Source organism: Poecilia reticulata, chromosome 14, assembly GCF_904066995.2.
Source record: "Poecilia reticulata chromosome 14, P_reticulata-male-v2, whole genome shotgun sequence".
Lineage (NCBI taxonomy): Eukaryota > Metazoa > Chordata > Actinopteri > Cyprinodontiformes > Poeciliidae > Poecilia > Poecilia reticulata.
The window spans coordinates 1,440,757-1,463,913 of NC_088843.1; the positions used below are offsets into that span (position 1 = coordinate 1,440,757).

At 39.8% G+C, this 23,157-nt stretch overlaps 1 protein-coding gene across 3 annotated transcripts in view; it reads left to right on the forward strand.

Annotated features, from left to right (window-relative positions):
* Window positions 1-23,157, forward strand: part of fstl4 (follistatin-like 4) — a 216,756-nt gene that overhangs the window by 121,806 nt on the left and 71,793 nt on the right. For 2 of the 3 annotated variants that reach the window (XM_081615150.1, XM_081615149.1), the window contains exon 5: window positions 20,183-20,373. In XM_081615150.1, coding sequence (XP_081471276.1) covers window positions 20,183-20,373 — 191 coding nt within the window. Of the gene's footprint in view, window positions 1-409; window positions 666-20,182; window positions 20,374-23,157 lie in introns of those variants that run through there. The other variant, XM_008426985.2, reaches the window with a different exon arrangement.

The window sequence follows — 23,157 nt, forward strand, 5'->3', positions numbered from 1 at the left end:
TGATAAAAGGTAAATTTTATTATACCAGTTAGCAAAAATGTTGTCAAAACAAAAATACATTTGTTTGCATTAAGTTAATCTCTCTTTCCTCTCTGGCAACAGCTACTACATCTTAAAAATATGTGTGGCTTTTAGCATGCCACCATGCCACTCTCCTATTTATTTATTATTATTATTATTATTATTATTATTTAAAGGTGACATATTGAGTGTGTAGAAGGGCAAAATAAATAAATTTTCTCCCTGTGCTGTGTAGTTATATTTTTCAGTCTGTCTATTTTTCTGTATTCGCCATAACCTTTTCTTATTTGTGACGTCACCGCATCGCCTGTGGAACTGCTAAAAAAGGTTATGACAAAAAAAAAACAAAAAAGTCTTGACTTCCGGTTACGCAGCGATTCTGTAGTCCAAGTTCAGTTCTGCGTAAATCGCTGGTAATCCAGTGGAAATGTTCGGTTCCACCGTGTGTTAACGCTCAGGGTTCCTTTCATCGCCCCCGGAACCAGAGCCGCCTCCAAGTGTTTGGCTAAATGTAATTTTCTCGGGAATTTACCTTCATCAATGGGGAAAGTCCGTTTTGGAGCACTTCCGGACCTCCGCCAGTAACAACTTCGTCTGATCGGCGGTCATTTGCTTCTGTCTGCTGAAACGAGAGCAGCAAGGCGGTAAGCTGCTAATGATGCTAAAATGTCAGCAAAGCTATTTTTAGACATACCATACCATACCATACCAACTTTATTTATAAAGCACTTTAAAACAACCACAGCTGATACAAAGTGCTGTACATTAAAACACAACATAATAAAAATAAAAATAAAAACTCTTAGTTTAAAAACAAAAACATACACTCTAAAACTAGATCCCGCAGGAGTTAAAAGCCAAGTAAATAAATGGGTTTTAAGACGAACTTTAAAAGTGGACAGTGAAGGGGCCTCTCTGACCTGCAAAGGCAAGTCATTCCATAACTTAGGACCTATGACAGAGAAAGCCCTGTCCCCTCTGAGCTTCCTCCTGGATCTTGGTACCTCCAAGAGCAGCTGATCTGCTGACCTGAGAGACCGATAAGGTACGTAGGGGTGAAGAAGCTCAGAGAGGTAAGCCGGGGCAAGATTATGCAGTGATTTAAAAACAAACAAAAGAATTTTAAAATGAATCCTAAAATATACAGGCAGCCAGTGAAGTGAGGCCAGGACAGGGGTCACATGCTCCCTCTTCCGAGTTCATGACTTGTGTGTGTTGATGATGGTTTGATAGCATTGAGCCTTTTGCTAGCTGTTAGCGCAGCGTTTTGGCTTTGTTTTTCTCTTGGGGAAAACATGATGCAAATTCATCCAGTGACGTTTTTAACGCTCCTGTTAGCTGACTCCTTAATTAGCATTTCATATTTCATTCATTTTGTGGTTGTTTTTATATTTTAATAGGCATCTGACACAGTAGTTAAACTACACTCCATGTTGTAGGTCAGTGGTCCCCAAGCTGCGGCCCGCGGGCCGCATCAGGCCCCCTGAACAATACCTCTTTAGCAGGAAGTGTGTCCTGTAAACTGCTTGACTTGTTTGCTAGTGGTGGAGCAGATGAACACACGTGTTAGTTATGAACGCCACATTCTAGGTCGAGTTCTTTGAAGCAATGCCTGTAAGTAGCAGCTTATACTTCAAAACAAGCCTTTATGTTAACATATGAGGAATTCATATGTTAAAGTCCCTCAGTGGAATATATACTAGTCAGTCCCAGTGACTGTTTCACTAACGGTTTATGCCCATGTGCTTTCTGGGTAAAAATCAATCAAGAAACGCCCCCCGCCCCCTGTCTCCGGCCCCCCACCAGAGAAGGGAATAGTAATGTGGCCCTCACAGGAAAAAGTTTGGGGGCCACTGTTGTAGGTAGTTGGTGTGGTTGTACTGCGGTTCTATGTTCAGAGTTAGGCAGCTGCCAGTTACACTTACTTGAGTAATATTTTTGTAAATATGTATTTTTTGTAGGAGTATTTCCTACGCTGCACATTTTCCTTGAGTTATTGTGAAACATCCCTTCTCTTACTTGAGTAAAATTTCTGAATTTTCTACCCCCTGAATGAAGAACAAACATGTTTTAACCAAAGATTCTCCAGACTCAGACACACACCAGCAGTTTCTGGTTTTTGTTGAAACTGATTTGCAAAATTACTTTGCTGGATTTTACTTTTTGTTGAATTATTGTCATTTGGTTTTAAAATACCAACATTTCCACTTGGCTTTATATTTTGGTCCATCTGATGATGTAATTTAATTTTAAATATTAAATGAATAATAATTTGATCAGTTACTCGGTACTTGAGTAAACTTTATGCTTTTTTACTCGTAATTTCTTGGCTGGCTTCATTTTACTTCTTTTGGGGTAAAAATATGTTGAAGTATTTAAAAGCATGATGTATCCATATTAAAGTTTGCCTAACTGTCTGAAAGATCAGTTGCAGTGCTCACAAATCAAATCAGTAGCTTAATTCTTATGAAAGTTGATCTTTGGAGACACTCCAAGCATTTTGCATGCTGAGGTGAGTGAATCTGCATTAAATGCATTGCCTATCATGCAGGGCGTATCGTGTTTAAGAAGTAATGGGTCAGAGGTAACAACTGAGTAGCTCTGATGTATTTCTGTGATGCATGTTGAGCTTTGGAGAATAAATCTACGGCAGCCTGGTTAAGACAGTTTTCCAGGCGAGGGTCTCGCATTCACAATAAGGCGATTCTGACTTTTGTTTTTGGCCATATTTAATGTTGCTAGGAGGATATGAAACTTTTTTTTCACACTACAGTTTTAACATTTAGGATTGTTGAAATGGTTCGGTTACGTTTTCCAAATCTGTTAAATTTAGTTTCAAGTTTTAAATTTAACTTTTTGATTTTCAGAGATAAAAACGTTAAGGACTGAGGGATCCTTCGTGTCCTTTTAAGCTCAGCCGAGCCGCTGGAGCTTCTTCTGGATTAACATAATGTAGGAAAAATGCTCCTCCGTTTCAAACCCACGAGGATATCATCTTAGAAAAGATTTCAGGCTTTGAGACTTATCGTATCTCCAGATGCTGCTCAGACACAAAGCGCCTCTGTAACACATGAAGCTTTTGTGTCCAAAGAACAAGTTTTCTCTGCGCTTTTTTACAGCAAGAGGCACAAGAAACTAAAAAAATGAGGCTCCATTTTTATTCACCTATAATTCTCAGGCATGTTAAACACTGTAGTTATTTAGTTTTGGTCGAATTATGCCAAACTTTTCATAATTCTCTGCATCCCTCTCTTTTTTATAGATAAAAGGTTGGATATGTAGATTTAACTACTATAACACAATTCACCATTCTGCTTTAATCAAATATCTAGTGCTGCAGGCTGCATTATATATTCCTTAATATTTTCTATCTAAACTGCAGAAACGAGAGTAAAAGTGACAAGTAGGATGATGTTGCCATCTAATAGGGCTGTGTAATAATATCGATTTTTGCGATATATATATCGATATTTTCTTTCCTAGAAAAAAATCGATATTCATCCACAAGCATCGTAACATCCAACTGTCACCTTGCTCACTCACTGCTTGCTGATTCGGTCATCAGGCTTAGAGTGATTCCTTCAGATGTCCAGGTTAAAAAGGTATCAAACTATTCAGAACAGGTACTTTGTTCACTTTATTTACTTTACAGATGCATGTAAGCTACAGTTGGTGCTGTTTCAATTAAAAGAAACATGTTTTCTCACCACTTCTTTGATTCATTTTGTCCAGCTGTCGACTTTAAGTCTGTCCATGTCCAACCAGAGCCAGGTATCGTGTAGTTGGTGCTTTTGATCAGTTTTCAGTTAAATTAATTCAAGTCACAAAATGTCACCAAAATCACTCTGTCCCTCTAAAATCTTTCAGAAAATAACAAAAGTGTATTGAATTGCATTGTTTGCTGAATATCGCAATATATATCGTATTGTGAGCAGAATATCGTGTACCGTATCGTGAGATTATTGTATCACTACAGCCCTAACATCTAACATACACTAAACACGTCTCTGTCAGACTAAATTCAACTCTTTGGATTTTGAAGGATTCTGTCAGAAGCACTCATTAATTCCCATGAGGTTAGCTGGGAATTTATTATTTAACATTTTAACATCCATATTACTTGTCGTTGCCTTTGGTTATTCTTGTTAAAATAAGGGAATAAAACAGAAAAATGCATAATTGGTTTCCTGGTTTCTCATGAAATATAAGAGTTAAAATGTGTTTTACAGTGAAACTTCCTCCTTTAAGTAAAATACAATTCTAACAGTTCAAGAAAGGAAATGATTCAGATTAGTTTTGGTTTTATTTTTAGGTTTATTTCTGCTTGTATTTATATTTCTGTAACTGAACGGCAGCATGTTTCTGCTATAAGCACCTGCTTCACATCATTTGCTTTAGATTTGCTACGATGAGACGTCAGATTAAATTTAAATACGTGCAGCGACTATCAGCTCACCGTTTCAAATGAGTGATGATTGATTAGCAAATAAATGAAAGTGAGGATTCAGAGGCTTTAATTAGAAATCTTAGATGTTTAAAAGAATCTCTTGTCTCATTAAAGTTTAAAGCATATAATTACTGATCTGTACTTCTGTCTGTGTCCTCAGAGGTGGTTGCTGTTTCCCCGCTGTTTGGCCTTGTAATTGCTTAAATTTTCTTTGTTCGTTAATTACTCCCAGCTGATTAATTATATCAGCTTTGCTGTAACTCTGTTATGTGCGCCGACTCCAAGGCAGATTGTGAACCAGTGAACGCTGCAGTGTTAACACATGAAGGCGTGACCACCTGAATGTGTTTGTTCATCTCCTCTGTGGAGAGATGAAGTGTTGCATTACTTCTGCCTGCAGCTTTTTGTGTTTAAGACCCAAGTGGCTGATCATTGATGGGTTTTAGATCAAGAAAAAATAAAATGCATAAATCAGTACAAGGCGCAGCTCACACTTCAGATGTAACCATTTCATTTCTGTTTTTCCTGCTAAAATCAGACTTTTCTTAATTGAAAATCTAATTAGTTCAGAATCTCAGGTTCGCTGAACTGAACGGACTCCGTCCATCTGATTTTAAATATTTCTTGGTTGTTGAGACAAACATGATGCTGATGCTAGCATAACTTCAATTTAGCTATTTATGTGAACACATTTTGTAAAATGACTAATTTATCTCTGGAAAACAGCTAAACAGTTTAATAACTAGATGTTGTAACACTTTAAGTGCATATGATTGTTTTAGTGTGTGAATGTGGCCCTGCAGTTTTCTGAGTGATTTTTGTTTCATGTTGTCACAGAAGGAGGCAGTTTGAGACGCATCCACAGGTTTATCTGGATTTAACCTGAATATTAATGACTGTTTGGTCATTTTACTGAGTTAAAAACAGTGAAGGTTTGTTCTGACTTCAGACTTTTTTTTTTTAATGTCTTTGACTGAAATTGCAGTTGCATTGGTTTTGGTTTGTGCTACATTCCTGCGCAGACGAATTCACTGGTCAACAAAACAAAACAGTGATTGATGAATGGAAGCAGAAGCTGGTTAATGATTCACTCTCTGGATCACGACCTGCAGCCGAAGGGCTTCAGAAAAACTCACAATTAGGGCTGTTGTAAACGATTATTTTAGTAATCGAGTAATCTATAATCTTACGATTAATCGAGTAATCGGATAAAAACAATTATGAAATAAAATATTGGTGAATCTTCCATAACACCAGTGTTACTATCGGATATCGACATCAGTCTATTTTTTCCACCTTTGAGCTTCCCTACCAGTTACTGTTTTGTAGACCGGGGGAGCAACACGGGATATTTACGGCTCCTCCGTTCAGAAACTCATCTACCAGCCATGTTCCGCCTCCCGTTTGTTCAGACCGGGATGATATAAGTTTATTGTGCGGTTCGTCCGTAAAGCTGCTCTGACCCTGTAAGCATCAGCCGCCCGCCGTGTTCAGTCTCTCCGCTCACCTGTAGAAATCCTCCTCAGCTTCTTCCCGCCGTTCAACCAGCAGCTCCGGAGCAGAAAGGCTGCCGAACTCCCGGCATCGCGCCGGTCATTTTAAGGATGTTTATTGGTCCCACAAAAACGATGAAAACCCGGAATTATCACCAATCAGTAAAATCCCCGCGGGCCGAACTTGAAGGTTGGACGTTATGCCGCTAACACGTAGCTTCCGTCAACAACTCAGAGGCGGAAGTCAGAGCTCCGCGCAACGCAAATAATGTTCCGGCTGAAACACGGGGCGCTAAATGATAAAACATAAATTAACGAAGCTTCGAGGCAGGTCAATTTTCCTCGAGGAATTTTAATAATCGAGGTTCTCGAATCACTCGAGGAATCGGTTCAGCCCTACTCACAATGCAACTACTTCTTCTTTTCTCTTTTTTTTTTTTTTTTTTTTTTACAAAATACAATATTTTAACGTGAATAAACACAAAATCATATCAAGTAGTTTTGTCTAATATCTGGTCAGAATATGAAGGAAGACCAACTTAACTTTTGAGCTTGTATTAGATCAATAATTCCTTAATATTTATGGAAAAAAACTTGTTCAATTGGCAATTATTAAACTTATAGCAAGATATTTTCTCCATATTTTTTGTAAAATTATCTGCCAATGTAACTAGAACTTCTTCAAGGTTGAGGAATTATTTAAAACAAGCTCATATTTGCACTTAACTAGACAAAAGTGCTTTAAGATTTTGTGTTTTTGGAGTGAATTGCTACTCTGGCAGATTTATAATAATTATTTTTAATTAACTAAGAAGTTTATTTTTGCCAGGAAATGAGGCAGGTTTATCTCAAAAGATAAAATAATGTAAAAGGAGAACAAAATCTGAGAGATTATTTAAAAAAAATGATTTAAGTTGTCCTCAATAATCACATATTTTTTCTATGAACTCCAAGTCATTGACAGATTGGGACTCGTCATTATTTAAAAATATATATCTAGAAACTAACTGGACAAACTGCAAAAGAAGAGACTTTGTAAAACATGACAGAAAACATTCAGTCTGTTCAAGTCGATCATTTTCTGTGTTTTTAATTTTTCCTGTCATTATTCAGGTTGGAAACATTTCTGGATTTTCTCTGAATCTCAGGGTTTCTCCACCTGCTTTGTGCTGCATTAATGCATCTAAACTGGCTCCATTTTGCTGCTTCGATTTTATTCCAGATAAGATGAGCTGACCCATAATTCATCATGGTTTGGGTAATTACAGGAAGTACAGTGATGAACTGTGTTTCCCTAATGTGCTCTAATTAGTCACCTCCACCAGCAGGACTCCAGGGTTTACCGTCACACGTACCACTTATGACCAACTGGCCTAAATTTGTTCCCCTGCCTCCCTCCTCATATTTAAACATCCATTTAATATCAGAGTTCGTTATCTGGCCTTGAATATGCAGAACTACTTCTCATGCATATGGATTTCAAGCGGTGAAGGTTGAGGAGTGTAACTCACTTCTTTGTTTCTGTCTTCATCATCTAATGCAGCTTTAAACGTATAACTTCAATGTTTGTAAAATATAGGTCACTGGTTTTATGTCAAACTTGAATCTGGTTGGAATATCAACCTGGACCAACATGGAATATAAAAACCTGTATATAAACAAAGCTTAGCTCGGTATAATTTCCTTCCTTATGCATGCAAGGGAAAATAAAACGCTGCAGCACTCGACGGGAGTGTAAATGTATTTGGGAAGCATGGCGTTGCATGACATGGAAGAAGTGATGAGAGGGGAGGGATCTCTGAGGTTTGGTGTGGGATCTGTGAGCCACAACGCTTACAGGAATTTAAATAACTGATCGTTTTAGTCCTGAATAGACACAGCAGCCGTCTTTCCTCCACTGCATGGACAAACGGTAACAGTGGCCACATTATTGCAAACTGCATTAAATCGTTTTTAGTGATATTTAATGGATGAAAAGCCAGATTTGATCCACATCTACTTGGTTTATCCGCTGTCCATGTGGAAAGGCCTAAAAAGCTTTACCTGTCTGTCAGTCACCAAGAACAAAGTTGAAATGAATTTCATTTTGTCTCGGCCCGGTGAGAAACGCAGCTGTATGTTTACACAACGGTCTTTCCAAAAATATCCTGGTGGTGGAAAGGTCTGAATAACTCTCCTCATTTAGGTCACTTTATTATCAATCGTAAATCATGACTTTACTGCAGAAAATAAATCCGGTTTCCATTCCCCACGTTGGTTTTGACATCTTCCCTCTTGTGGTAGCAGATCTGTGACCCAGATATCTTCAGGAGGTGGAGTGTGCAGGCAGCAAAGCCCTGGGAACCGGCGCCGGGGAGGAAATTTACAGAAATGGATGTGATGTTTGCCTTTTGTTAATTTTCCCCTTCATTAGTTTCTGCTTTCTGGATAATGACCTGCCCTGCTAGTATATCTACCTGTTTGGGAAGAGAGTAGCCGACTGTAAACTGTGAGTCAATATCAGCCTTGTGCTGCAGCCCAGTGAGTTTCTGTTCGCCGTGTGGATGAAACCTCAGATCCGGTTTGACCCGCACTGGGTGGTGCGACTCTGAGCCCCAAAGAAAATACAGGTTTTATCAGCCTCAAATAGTTTTTCCTTTTTTAAATGAACCACCCTTAGTTAGGCTTCTACAAACTCAACGTTCTCGAGTATCTGTTGAAGATACCTTTAATACAATCTATGCATCTTATTGATGGAAAACGTTCTAGTGCCAGTTGCAGATAACTTCACGTCCAACGAGGCATTTTTCCATTTTATAAGTGAAATAATCTGGAACTTGTACTTTTCCATGAATATTAACCAATTATTGACTCAACACAATCACATGTTTCTTGATAAAATTTTGCTTGCAAGTTATTTTTGTCTTTCTTAAAGTGAACAAAGATTTTTGCACTAGAAACTAAAATACTTGGTAAGATTGAGTTTTTTGGCAGTGAACAGCATCATCTGCATAATGGAGACGGCTGCACACTCAGCCTGGTACCTGCTGCTTTTACCAAACAAAAACCCTGCAGTCAGTTTACACCAACAACAAAGAAACTTAGACAATAGTTTTACACATTTTCAAGAATAAACATATCTGTCAAAACCACCTCAATCTTAGAAAACTTCTGGCATTTCTGTTTGCAAATGACTTTTAAAATCTCAGAAAATGTTTGAGTTTGGTTACAAATTTCTGACTTTACAATGTCAGATTATCCACGTTTTCATATTATAAGTTTTATGCTTTTACTCATGGAAAACAGTTTTTTCTCACAAATGTATAGTTTTTTGGCATCAGAAAATTTCCAAGTTCTCAAAGTATTTAATTGGCATTTTTTGGTTTCTTTTATCCACAATTTAATAAGTCCAAAAATCACAAACTTCAATTTTTATTTTGATTACCATCCCTAAATCGGAAAATACGTAAACTATATTTTTCATTTCACCGGTTTGACAAGAAAAGTCCAAATATTTCAACATGCATGAGGTCTAATGTCGCCGGGTTTAGTAATAAACCCTCGGGGTGAATCGGTTCACTACACAGAGACAGAAATGTGAAATTTGAAGTAATAACTGGTTAAATTGAGCTCCATGTGTGCTGCGTTTGAAGGTAATGAAAACTATTATTTTCATGATTGCGTTGACTCGCATGTTGCTAACCAATTCTCCTCTCCCCCTTTGGGAAAACATCTTTATTCAGTCAGTTTTCATTACAGTTGAATCAAATTCAGGTTCCCATATGCAAGTTTTATTTAATGAAAATGTTTTGGACGTTAATGTAGAATTTAATTCTGAATCAGTTTTTAACAGATCAGCTTTTTTGTATGAAAAGTAACAAAATATGAAATTTAAAAATATTTTTTATACTTAAAGGTCAATTGATGCTTAGTCAAATGTTTATCCTGCTTTATTGACACGTGAAGAAAGGAGACTGAATATGTTAAGAGACTCACACACACACGCACGCACGCACGCACGCACACACACACACACACACACACCTCTCCAGCCTTTAGCCTAGCTTAATTGAAATATCTAAGCCTTGCTCTCTTCTGGCTGCATTATAGAATAAACCCAGTTTTTCTGCTGCTGTTAAGCATTTGAGGCTGTGGATTTGTTGGAATATGTGCAAACTGGGATGTTAATTTAATCTCAGGGCAGTTAAGAGGTTGGGTTGCTAGCAGGACGACATCCATATTACAGCTAAAGTTACTTTCAGGACTTTTTGGAAAAGCAGCAGCATGACAGACATAGAAACTTAATTTTCCGACTGAAATTATCTCAGATTATTATCTAATAAACAGTCAAAACATTTCGACCCAAACCTGCGGCCGTTTCTACTTCTTCTGTAAAGCTCTGAGATTTTTTGAGGTTTAAACTCAGAGCCTGAACCATCTGTATCAAAGTAAGTGTGAGGTTTGCAGGTGCATGAATTTAAATGTAATTCTCCAGAAACATCAATAATCCTGCAGATTATCTCTGTGGATTGTGTGGCTCAGATTACAGTTGACTGGATAATCTATTCCACTTGGATCCGCTTTAATCGTCCCTCTGCTTGTTAGTCAGATGTCTGAAGACGGTTTATGTCAGCAGCATTTGGTGGTCTAGTTAAAGTACTTTGTCATTTCAGCTATAAATAAGTGTAACTAAACGCCGCCTGCCGTCCCGAGCCGAGCGCTTTGTTTCAGGCCAGGTGTGAGGCGCTCAGAGACCCAGAGACTTCCTGGCTGATGCAGACGCCTCTGGATGTTTTGCTGCTGATCCTTTCCACAGAGGATTCCAGCAACATTTCAGCCCAGAAATAACAAATGTGCAGAGTGTTATTTTTTCCCCGGCTTCACTTAGAGACACAAGTGCAAGACGCAGTCCAAAATAGGGCCAGGGCTTTTCACACCGGAGAGTAGCAACGTGGATATATAGTGCTTGGAATGATGAGAGACAAAAATAGTCTGGTTAGAAAAATGCAGTTATTACTGCTGCATTATTTATGGATGTTCTTTTGTGAAGAACAAGAAAAAATACTTTTTTTTTTCTGCGTGACTTAAAATTTAATTTATGAAATCCCACCGTCTCATTTGTTCAGAGATGAACAAATGTTCATATTCACAGTCGTCGTCATCTGTTGATCAGGGAATTGGGTCGCAGGCAGAGACATGCAGCGTGTCCTGGGGCGTCCTGGTCCTCTGCCTGGAAGGACAGGCAAAAAAACACCTGAACAGAGGCGTTCAGGGCCATCCGGAAAACAGAGACTCCTTTCGATGTGGAGTAGCAGCAGCTCTACTCCCAGTTCCTCCCAGAATGCCGAGCTCTTGCCCCATCGCTAACGGAGAGCCCAGGCGCCATGCGGAGGAAGCTCATTACGGCTCTTTGTAATGTTGGACACGTTGAGATGTGCTTTATTGTCCCAGAAGGGAAATTCATTCAGAGCTGAAGTGCAACAAGAACAAACGCTGCACATCACAAAGGTCAAAACTCAACATCAAAAACTCCTAAAATGTCCTCTCCACATCCACCCGGTGGCCACTCTCCATTTCACCCTGATTGGTCCCACTGCTCCTTTCTGAACTGCCTGACATTCTGACTCGAGGTGTTGGAAACTTTCCTTCGTCCATATTGACCGGGATGGATCCTGTTGTCAGCTGACAGATTTCCTGTTTGACCAAAATCCCAAACGTTCTCCGTTGATCGGGATCTGGTGACTGAACTGACAGACCAGCTTCTTATGGCTGATCCTGTTCATACTTTCCTAGTATCACGTGGTGCTAATTTGGTTGTTTTTGCAAAATAAACTTTACAAATAAACATCAGACTGTGAGAATCGGTTTGCCTCCTGCTTGCTCTTTCTGTCTGCTCCAACCTCTGAAATCTCTCGGCACAAGGTCAGGCCGTTGCTGCGAGGGTAACGTGATAAGTTGGTCCGGGGCGCCGCGTTGTCAGAGGGGCACATTCAGCCAGAGGCATCCGTTTCCTCCAGCCTCCTCATCCAGGCAATTTGAAATGTGTAAGCTCCTGGGATGACCAGGCAGCGGCTCGCAGGCCTAACGGCTGGGGACTACAGGAACTGCAGGTGTGAGGGAGAGACGCCAAAATGTAATCAACGCCGCCGCTTGTTCCCCATCTTAATCTCCTGGCAGAAGCAGGACCTTCGTAATTATTTTTGGGGGCTTGAGCCGCTTCGCCAGAGCTTTGGGGGCAAAAGGGCAAATCCAACTCTGTGTTTGGTGGAGCAGTCCAAAACCTGGACGTGAAATGATGGCGAGATGCGTATCAAATATATTTCTTAGTTAGGTGTTTGTTTCTAGCGGTGTTGTTTTTGTGTAGCTTATAAATACCAACCCACTAACAGTCAGGCATGAGAAATCTCTTAATTTCAATGAGTGGATGAATATTTAGTTGGACAGTTTATAATTTGTATTTATTTTTGCTAAATGGTGTCCTTTAGTTCTACAGAATAAGTCATTTATCTGTAGTTTTATGTAGGTTAATAAAAATGTACAGTAAACTCGACTAGATGTGTTGTCAGTCATTTTTTCTTTTTATAAATTTAAAACAAATAAAGGTTTTAGATGATTAAGTTCCCAGTTTGTGGAAAACTGTTTAAAACTTAAAAAGGGGGGAATCATTTATACACAGGAGACGGCTAATAATAAATAATACATCAAACTTTAACAGTGCTTTTTAGGACTCTGGCGCTTTAAAGATTTAAATTTAAAGCGCCAGAGTTGTAATCAGCTTTTTTTGTCCTTCATTTCAAGTTTTAAGTGTTTGTGGTAAACGTGAAAACTGCATATTTGCAAACCATTGCAGGTTGTGGATAATTAATCCAAAGAGTCATCATGAGAGTAAGAAAACTCGTTCCAAATCCATTATAGTGGTAATTGCAAAATTAAATCTCCAAAGTCAAAATGATGACGAGGCCTGGCAGAGGTAGAAGCAGGTAGAAGCACACTCAGAAGAAAAGCAACACTTTCTCTCTCTGTGCTTTGGTGACATTTTCTGCATCGGCTGCAGCCTTTCTGCTGCTTCGTCTCTCGCTGCCATCAGCTCTGAAATCGCTTCTTATAAAAACATGGGCTCAACAGTCTTGGTGCCTTTTAGAGTTGCAAATCTGCTGTGAACCGTAACGACCTCGTTGGGTAATAAGTCGCAGGATCACCAGCTGAGACCTGCAGAAACGGCTTTAAAGCTGGGTTATGAAAGAAAATGTTTTATGTTCTGATGGTATGATATGAGAAAGACAATCTGTGAAAATATCCAATTTCATGAACGCTAAGGCTAGTTAGCATAGCCACTGATGGCGACGAGTAAATAGTTTTCCTGTAACTGAAAGTTGTTTCTCCGCCATTAAAACATTGATCAGCGTGTACACGGACATGATTGACGGCGCTCAGCCCCTCCTCCTGACTCTGGTTGGTTGTTTTTGGTTCAATAGTAGCTCAGGGAGAACGTGGAGATCAATTTATTCACAGATTATCTTTTACAACATAAGGACAGTTTTAAGAAATATTTTCTTATAAAAGTTGCATACGGCAGATTTAACTGAAGTTCCTCTGGAAGCTGCACAAACACAAAATCTTACTAAGTGTTTTTGTCTGCTGGCTCCACCAGAACCAGTAAAATCAGCTCTACAGTTTCTCCAAACGCCACATACACAGTAGGCGTGGGGCTTGTCGCTCCCACGCCTTCTCTGATTGGCTGATAGATGAGCGCCAGCATGTATCTCTTGTTAAATCTAATGCTGCCATGATTTTCATTGCCTTATCACATCATCAAACTTTTCACATGATTTTAATTTCATTTCTCATTTAATGGAAACACTGCGAAAGCCAAATAGTTTTTATTTTTTGACGTTTGCAGAATACAGACAAAGATTTGTAATGGAAACGCTTTGAATCTGGAACGATTTGATCCAGAGTGAGAGACGATCGGGTCCGATGTGAACAGGCCCGATCAGGTTGGCAGTGAAAGCTGCTCTAGTATTTCTCCTTCATTGCTTTACCAATAACTCTGGGTGTGCAGCAGGTTTCTCCTTTAGTGGCTCCCGGCTGCAGGGACCGATAAGCTTCCTGAACACAGCGATCCGCTCTGCCGTACCGACAGGGAGGCTGGCAGACGGCTCGTCTTTACTCAGGAAGTCTAAAGGTGTCGTTTTTAAACTACTGTAAGTTATGTTTGCCAGGAAGAGTCGGTTTAAACTATGGATCAGCTCTGAGCTTCACAGAAAAGGATCCCAGCAGCAACTTAATGTAAGATATTAATTCAGAGAGTAAAAATCACAGAGGCCACCGTGGTTCAGTCAGAGCTCTGCTGTTGTGTCTCAGTTGATCCACTGACTGACTGATCCTCCGATCCCCGAACATGCCGACGATGTCGCTGACCTTCTTATATCTGAAACATGTTCCTCCTTTTCTGAGCCTCAGCTTTACTGTTGCAGCTCCCTGCTCTCCTTCACAAGATGTTTCACAACTCAGGCCGCCGAGCCCCACTTACTTCCTGGACAGCAGGCCTCACTTTTATTAAAATAACATCTTATTGCACGTGAGGTCGCGGTTTCCTCCATGACGGACGTCAGAACAACCAGCGCTCTCCTTTAAAGCTGATCTAAAAACAAGCAGCTGGTTGTCTGACATCGCTTTTATTTAGTTGATTTCACTTTAAAATGCTCAGACATGGGCCTGCCGCATAAACAATTAATCGCACAATAAATTAAACCTGTCGACCTCATTTTAATTATCGTCTTTATCGTCTCTTCCAGCCTTTTTTCTTTCTGTTGATGACACTGAATGAAAAAAGGCTCAGCTCCGGTGCTCTCCAGTAACCACTTCCTTCCTCATTTCCTTATTCTAATGTCCAGCGCACACGACACGAGTTGTCGGCCCATTTTCTAAACCTGAGAGACACATTAGCCGACAGAAATCCCAGGTATAACGGTTCGATCGGGTTCGTCGTGCCGTGTGGTGTCCAGCCACATGGGCACAAAATAATGGCTACAAGTCCAGTTAACTAATTTTAAAATCAGGCATTAATCAGTGCTTTACTAGAATCTACCTGTGATGCATGTGGCTAGATTCAGCATAAAGTCCTGACTGAATGAAAATCATTATAACCTATTTATGTCACGTTAACGAAGAACAGCTGAAAACTTACCGGGTTCATCAACTGCGGTAGCAATTTGGCTCCAACTTCTTCCCTTGTCATTTCTATATTCTTTGCACAAAATGTTGAATAAACATTAATGTTGTTTCCACATATCATCTCCAATGGATACAAAAAATGGTGTAGTATGAACTATTGCATTAGATAGTGGGATGTGCCCGTTTTCTCTATTTAAATCTAGTGATTCCTGAAGGGCAATTTAGTAAACAGACTTCATAATCTGCACTCGTTTGGTTGAATGCAGTATTTATTTCCACTTTGGCTTTTTGTTGTTTAGTTTTCATTCAAGTACGTTCTTTGTTCATGGAGACTGAGAATCCATTTTATTTTTGTTTTTGGTTGTTTTGTTTAGTTTATCAGTTCTAGTGTTATGTGCTCTTTTGAAAACAAAGTGTATCTATGGCAGGAAATCACATGTATTAGTCATTTCCATTAAATCAGTGTCAAAAGGTCTTGAAACAATATTATCGTTTATCGCAATAATTTTTTAGACAATTAATCGTCCAGCAAAATTTGTTATCGTGACAGGCAGACTGAGCTGGGCAGACAAGGATAGGAACCAAATTTGTCTTTTTGTTTTATAGTTTTTAGTGAGGAAAGTTGTGGCTGCCGTCAATCATGACTGTCAGCTCTTGGTGTAATCGCAAATCTGCTGCAAACACTTTTTACAAGGTAAGAGTTCATATACTTTATAAGTAAATATGATGAGAAAGACGCCAAACATCACCTTGTGGAGAAGGTACGAGTCTAATCGTGGCTAATGGCAACAGGCCTGAGTGACTTGTTTGCAAAAGGTCAATAGGTGAACCTTTCCCATTCTCTGATATAAATCAGAACATTTAGAAGAAGCAACAAGGGGAATATTGAAAGTTGAAGTAGTTTCTGTCACAGAAGAAGTTCTGTATAAACTATGAAGCTCACAGTAAGCCGATTTAAACAGCTGCCAACTGCGATTATGCAGCATGTGGCTCTTCAGTGGCTGGTGTCACCGTCCCAGATTGGCTGTGCTCTCTCAGACCCGGCTGCCCTCGGGAGCAGAAAGTGTCCATCATATCCATAATTATCTGGAATGGAGGTCCATCACTGTTGCATCTTACTGGCATACAGGCAGCATGCAGTAAATAATCCCATCATCTCAGCCAGAGGAGGTCAGGCACACATAAATTTAACACTTTTACATGCTTGCAGGGCATTGTGGGAGGTTTTGTCACATGAAGGATTGATGCTCTGGGTCGCCGAGCGCCCAGGAAATACTGACTTTTTTATGCACTAATTTATTTCTACTAGACGTGTAGCAACGTTGACCTATTTTTCCATTAACATTAATTTGACTATTTTTTCAGTAAAGCTATATTTGACGGGCATAAATCACGCACAATATTTATTTATTGATTTATTTATGAAATGCACGAGGATTTTCTAAATTATCTGTTTCTAGGGTTGACTTTATTCTTTTTAGTTTTTAAAAACGCGACCTTTAAGCAAATTGATCATGCATATTTCATCAGATGTTAAACGGAAGTGCAGTTTATGGCCGTCTGTTGTCTCTAAATACGAAGAGTCAGAGACGGTGGAAGTAAAAAAGTCTTCCAGTATTATGAAACCTCAAGACAAGACGGTGAGTGTTTTAGACTCGTCTCCGTTTTAACGGTAATAGATGTTGAGTTGTTGTTGACAGAGTTGGCTTATGAAGACCAGTTATCGATTCAAAAGCCAGAAAAACTGAGAGAGATTAAATTTAAACGATTTTTGAGAGAGCACGGCTACCTGCCTGCTTGCTGCTAACGGTGCTGAAGTTGGCGTGTGCTGTGCAGCTCTCTGCCTGTCCAGCACTGCAGGACTCCTGCTGCAGCTTCTGGACTTTACCAGTAGTTTTCCTTTCACCTTACTTTCCATTTGTTTCTCTGCTCGACTCCTGCCAGGTTTAAGTTTGGAGAGAAGCAAACTGAGCCGCTTTGGCGCGCTCACTTAAGCAGCTAATATTTCAAACAGGCTGTAAAGAGAGTCCAGGTCCCTCCTGAACAATAAAGCAGCAGTCAGAGGTGGATCCTCCGTAATGCAGACGGATATTTCTCTGCCAGGTCTTCAGCTGCTGCGCTCAGCAGAATCAGAAAGCCGGAGTCAAAGGACAGGAGGTTTACAGAGCAGACAGGACTCTCTGTGGCTCTCAGCTCTGCTTCTGTTTCACTCTTTAAATATTGGTGCAGCATAATGTATGTTAAATATTTAGTAAACAGTTTTCTCACAGATGCCCTTGCTATCTGAGAAGCAGCGCGGTGAGATCGGGGCAAGGAGAGCGTAATTCCTGCCATATATGACGAGATCTAAATTGGCATGGAGGTGAATTTGTTTCTGTCCCTGCGGTGCGAGGACAGAGATGACGGTCAGGTGATGATCCCTAATACCTGAGCCTTCTCACGCCTCATTCGCCTCGCAGGAATAACATTGAGCATGGATTTAGCAAAGACCTTGACGCGACCGCCTGCTTGCAGGGAAGAATGCGCATCGTCTCTGCTGGCTGCACGAGTCTTAGAGGGTCAACTGTGTCGTTTGTGTCACTTTTCAGTCGAGTTAGAAATATACAGTTTAATGTGATTTATTGGTCTGATAACCTTTTCAAATTGACCAACATTTAGCAAAACAGTTTGATGGATGCAGCTGATTAGTAAATCTGAGCTCTACAAATTAGAAGTCCTCCCTAAAACCTTGTTTGCTCTCTCACAAATTGGACTGTAATGTGACTTTCTCCTGTAAGTAATTCGTTAGCAGGTACAAGAGGCCCTGCATTTCACTCTGGTCTCTGAGCATCGCTGAACTCCTGCAGCTACAGCGAACGTGAAAGTTACGGAAATCATTTATCCTGCATTAAAATCTTACATCATGTACATATTTATGAATCCTTTATAAATGTAAACGTATTGTTGTAGTCAAAGTTGCGAAACTGTAACCCTTCCTTCTGCTAAAGCATTAAATAACATTTTATGTCATTTATGAATTGCATGAATAAGCAACGATATCCAAAAATTATATACAAGTAGGATTAAAACTGCGTCGGCATATTTACACTCAAGAGTAAAAAGTATTTGGTATAAGTTTACTGATCAATCATTTAATATTTAAAAATTACATCATCAGACGGACCAAAAGATAAAGTTCAGTGGAAATTTGGGTATTTTAAGAACAAAATGACAATAATTCATATAAGTAACAAAATCAGGCAACTTGTTTCCAAATCAGTTTCTTTTAATAAAAAACTTGTTAAACTTCAGCGGAAACTGCAGGTTTGTGTTTCTGGTTAAAACATGTTTTAAAGAAAACCCACCTTAATAAAAACGTCATAAAATCCTAACCCATAAAAAGTAAAAGTAAAGCGTAGTAAAAATGCTCCTAAAAGTAAATGGTTTCATGCTCCTTGCTCGTTATTAAACTCCTTCCTGGTTGTGGAGGGTTGAATTTTGGCCGACCTGGACCTTTTCCTGACGTTCTGCTGTTCGTGTTGGGACTGGATGTGGTTTTAGAAAGATTCTGGTCTGGAAGAGCAGCAGCTTTTCTCTGCTGCTGTGTTAACGTTTTGGTAAAAAACGCTGCAGTGTGGAACCAAAACAGAATCGGATTGCTGAACTCGACATGTTACATAGTTTTTAATTGGCTTTATTGGATGAGGAGATTCTCTCCTCTGGTCTCAGTTTGGGTCTCCTGTTTTGGGATGCAGAAGTCGTCTAACGCGTTGCATTTTCTACAGTTTCTACAGGATTTCTATTTATTTTTTAAACAAAACGCTTTGAAAATGTGACTTTTTTAGCTTCACCCTGCTTTGAGTTAAAGGGAGCCTGAGGGAGTGTTATGTATTTCCCAGGCACAAAGTGACACTTTATACCATAAACAAGTAACTATGTAACCTTCAGTTATTATAAAAATGCTATACATCAAAAGCAACTTCGAAGAGATTTGATTTTGCATCATATTTGTGTCTGATGTCTTGAAATTGGTCGCCGTCTCTTTAAGAACCTCCTACCTTCCCGTCATATCAGCTGTGCTTCTCCATGCCTGCATCGATGCTGTTTACAGACGTTCTGTTCTTAGGAGCGTTGTGGTTTGTATAATTACCCCAGCAGACTCACAGTTCCACTGGGTGTTTGCTGATTGTTGCTGCCGCTAGTCTGTAGGAGCTGTGTGGAAGAGGCAGGGGGTGAAGCGGGGACTGCAGCTCCAAGCCGACGGCTCTTTATGTGATCAGGCGTTAATTTAGAAACACTTGACTAGAATGTGTGAACTTTGTTTATTTCAAATCTTGCCGTCGATGTCCAGTGTGACTTTTCCTGGAAATCATTTAACTCCATCCAGTTTCCTATAAACTAACCAGCTTCACTCTCCACACCGAACCAAAACATTCTTCCTTCTTCCATATTTTGCTTCCTCCTTACACATTTTTTGGATGAACTTTGACTTAGAGGAGTAAAAAATAAACACAATGTTATTTTTGGGACTCTTTGTGGATAAATGTAATTAAGAAAACAATATTGTCTTACACCTTTTTTAAATAAGGTTTTGACAGCAAAGAGGGTAACGAGAGAGACATGGACATGTCGCCAGGTGGGAATCGAACCTGTGACCTCCGCCACGCGGCCTCCATGTGGGTTGAGCTTTGCCGCTGCGCCACCGCAGCAACCAACAAGCTTCAAAGCCACAACGCAACATCCAGACAACAATATGACATGTCGCTCAAAATGCTCTAAATGAGAACATTTACCTTTGTCTGTCATGTGAATTCAGGGATTAAATGTAATTATTTAGAACCTCAGAAACCAAAAGGCTTTGAAACAAACCATGCAAATAAAGCTTCATCTCCTTAGATGAGGTCTCAAGGACACACATGCGTGTGCAGATACACACATTATCTCTCCCTCTAACCCTTTTTTCCTCTACTCCCACTATTAAACACACTAGGACATTAAATCCAATTTACAGCTACAATCCAAAGGCTTGTATAATTGAGATTATTTAAATGTCTTTTTATCCATGTCTGTGTGTTTACCCTTGCAGGCAGCGCATGCACCATGTCAGAGTACAACAAGCTGAAGAGCACGCTCCTGGAAATGCAGCCGAAAGCGGTGGGGAGCGGCGAGCGGAGCCAGCAGCGAGACATGGAGGAGAAGAGGGCGCTGGTGGACGCCATGTTTAAATACCTGGATGGAAACGAAGACAGCCGGCTGACCAGCGACGAGTTGGAGAAGGTGAGTTATTCAGGGGAGGAGCAGCTACTGCAACACATTTTCACTCAAGAAAGAGTAAAGAGTAGAGATGTGCCGATCAGGTTTTTTCTTGCCGATAATGATCACCCATGAGGACCGATCACCGATACCGATCACATAATTATTATTATTTTAATCATAAGCACTACCGGTTACATTATGTGGAAAAAGGAACCATGAATTCACCTTAATTTAGACAAAAACTTGTTTTTAATAACTTTTTCCAAGAAGAAAACTAAACAAAACAGGCATTGTGCAAATTGTCCTGCTATCAGTAAAACTATCTTTAACAGACTGATAACATATGGAGGCTCTGAAGAGGCTAAATGATGCAAAGAGCCAATATAAAACCTCTCAACATTGCCAAAAAGATTCAAGTATAAAACTTAACATTCAAAGGCAAAAACAGGATCCATTACAATAAACAATCCAGAGTTACTGAATGAAAACTTCCTGTTAGCATGGCGGCTAGCTGATTACTGCTAGTTCTGAGTGGCTGTTTTTGACAGAGCGGAGTAATTATGCAGAGCAGGGAGGAGATCGATTATTTTTTAGAGATTATCTGTCTCATGTTAGGACAGCGAAAGTTTTAATACGTATGTAAAATGTATTTTTTAGGTTAGATGCTGCAGCTTTAAGCAGAGGTTCGGTGTGAGAGTCACTACCAGGTGGAGCAGAAGCGGCGCTCCGTCTGTGAAATATTACTACCTGTAGCGTAGCAGCGGTTCAACAGCGAGAGCAGAACCAGCATCTTACATCGCAGCTCCAAGACTTAAATCATTTTATTTGTTTAGCTTTCTGACCGTCATGCTAATCCGGGTGAGTGTTTGTAGCTGTGCTGCTTTACCTGCTATCTGATCCTCCATATGTCTTTTTACTGCAGTGAGCCTCAATGTAGCCAAACTCCTCAAGTATGACATTGTTTTTATGTCGCATTAGCTTCGTTGTGTTGATGCATTTTGACCTGCTTCAATTTTCCGCCGCAACACGCAAACGTCCCCATTCACTCAGTGCGTCATAGTTATAGTTCCACATCGCTTAGGATTTGTTGCTGCGCGTTTGCAGAGTGAAGGAAAGAGGAGACCAGCTGCACAGGCAGGCTGAGAAATGAGATGCAGGTGATCGGTATCGGCAACAAGAGACAATGATCGCCGATCACCGATCATACACGTTTTCACAGAAATCGGCCCGATTATGATCGGTGACCGATCGATCGGCACACCTCTAGTAAAGAGTGTTTGGTAAAAAGTCTGCTCAAGTTCTGAATTACTCATCAGATTAAAATTTAACAATTACGTCCAGAATATGAAGTTAAGTTGAAGTTTTGGTATTTTAACCCTATGTAGTCGTTACTCGCCACCCGGCGTACAAGCATGTGACTCATTAATAAGGCTTCGTAATAACAGACGGCATACCGAGTTTTCATTTCAACTCTGTTGGACAGCACGGACTTCAAACTTTATAAAAGTTGTGTTTTTATATTGGTTTTGTTGTTATTTACTTCAAAATAAAGCCAGAAATAAGATTGATGATTTCCGCCTTATTTTATGGGGTCCAAATGTACCACATTTCGAAACAACCAATGAAAATGTGTTGACGGTCTGTTGCTAGGTAGAACGGAGACACGCGGAAAGAGACGAGGGGGAGGGGGATTTTGGATACGGCAAGAGACGAGGGTGCAGCGATGCTGTGGATTTTACTGAGTGTTTCGATGGGTTTTTTAGACTATGAGTGTGTTAGTTAGAGTTCGTGGTGTGTGTAGGGTTAGTAGTAGTTTTGCTAGCTATCGCTACATGGCTTCATAGCGAGCGCTGACTCACAGAGAAGAGAGACTGGGACGGCCAGTTAGACCTCGACTGCAAAGGGTTAAGGACCAAAATTACAATAATTCATATAAATGGCAAAATCTGATCAGTTTCTTTCGATACGTTTCTTCGTCCTGTAACAGAAGCTGTGAGTCCGTCTGGTGGTTAAAACATCTTTGATTTTCATTCATTGGGAAGAAAATCCAGACATTTGACTCAAGTAAGAGCAGAAATACTTCACAATAAAATAACTCAACTAAAAATAAAAATACTCCTAAAAGTACATTTTTGATTCTGATTAAACTGACTTCATTCAGATTACACACTTTTAAAAATGTTTGCATATACGAGTCGGCGAGGTGAGATCATTTTTTATATTCAGACGTCATTTAACTGGTTTTAAGATGTTTTATCTAAGTTTTAACAAAAACAAATGCATTTATTGAAAAACTTGTGTGTTTAATGAGATATGAGCCTTTAAAGTTAAACCACAGATTTTTCTGTCTGCTACCAGGAAACGTAAATCTCCGTTAATCTCTCATTTCTTGTGTAGCATAAACCCAAACGTTGCTTAATAATAATAATCTCATTAGAAGCTGGACATTTATTAGCGCCTCCAAATGGTCTTGCAGTGCTACAGAACACTTTTTGGTCTTTTGTTGGATGATTGTGTGAAAATCCAACAAGTTTTATTCAGTTTTTACAACAGGAGGAAAAAAAAGTTAAGAGCCTGAAACCCTTTTATGTCGGCGCTGCATTAAAAGATTTAATAACGCAGAGAAATCCCTTGATAAGACATTCTTATCATGTAGGAATTCATGAGTTCTGCTTTGCATCGATGACGGCTTTCCGGATCAAAGTGGAAGTGCAGTCATCCGTCCGCAGCATCTTCACTCGGCGATCTGCCTTTTGTCACAGATGATGTTGGAGTCCTTTAACTTGAGGTCTGAAGATGTTTTAT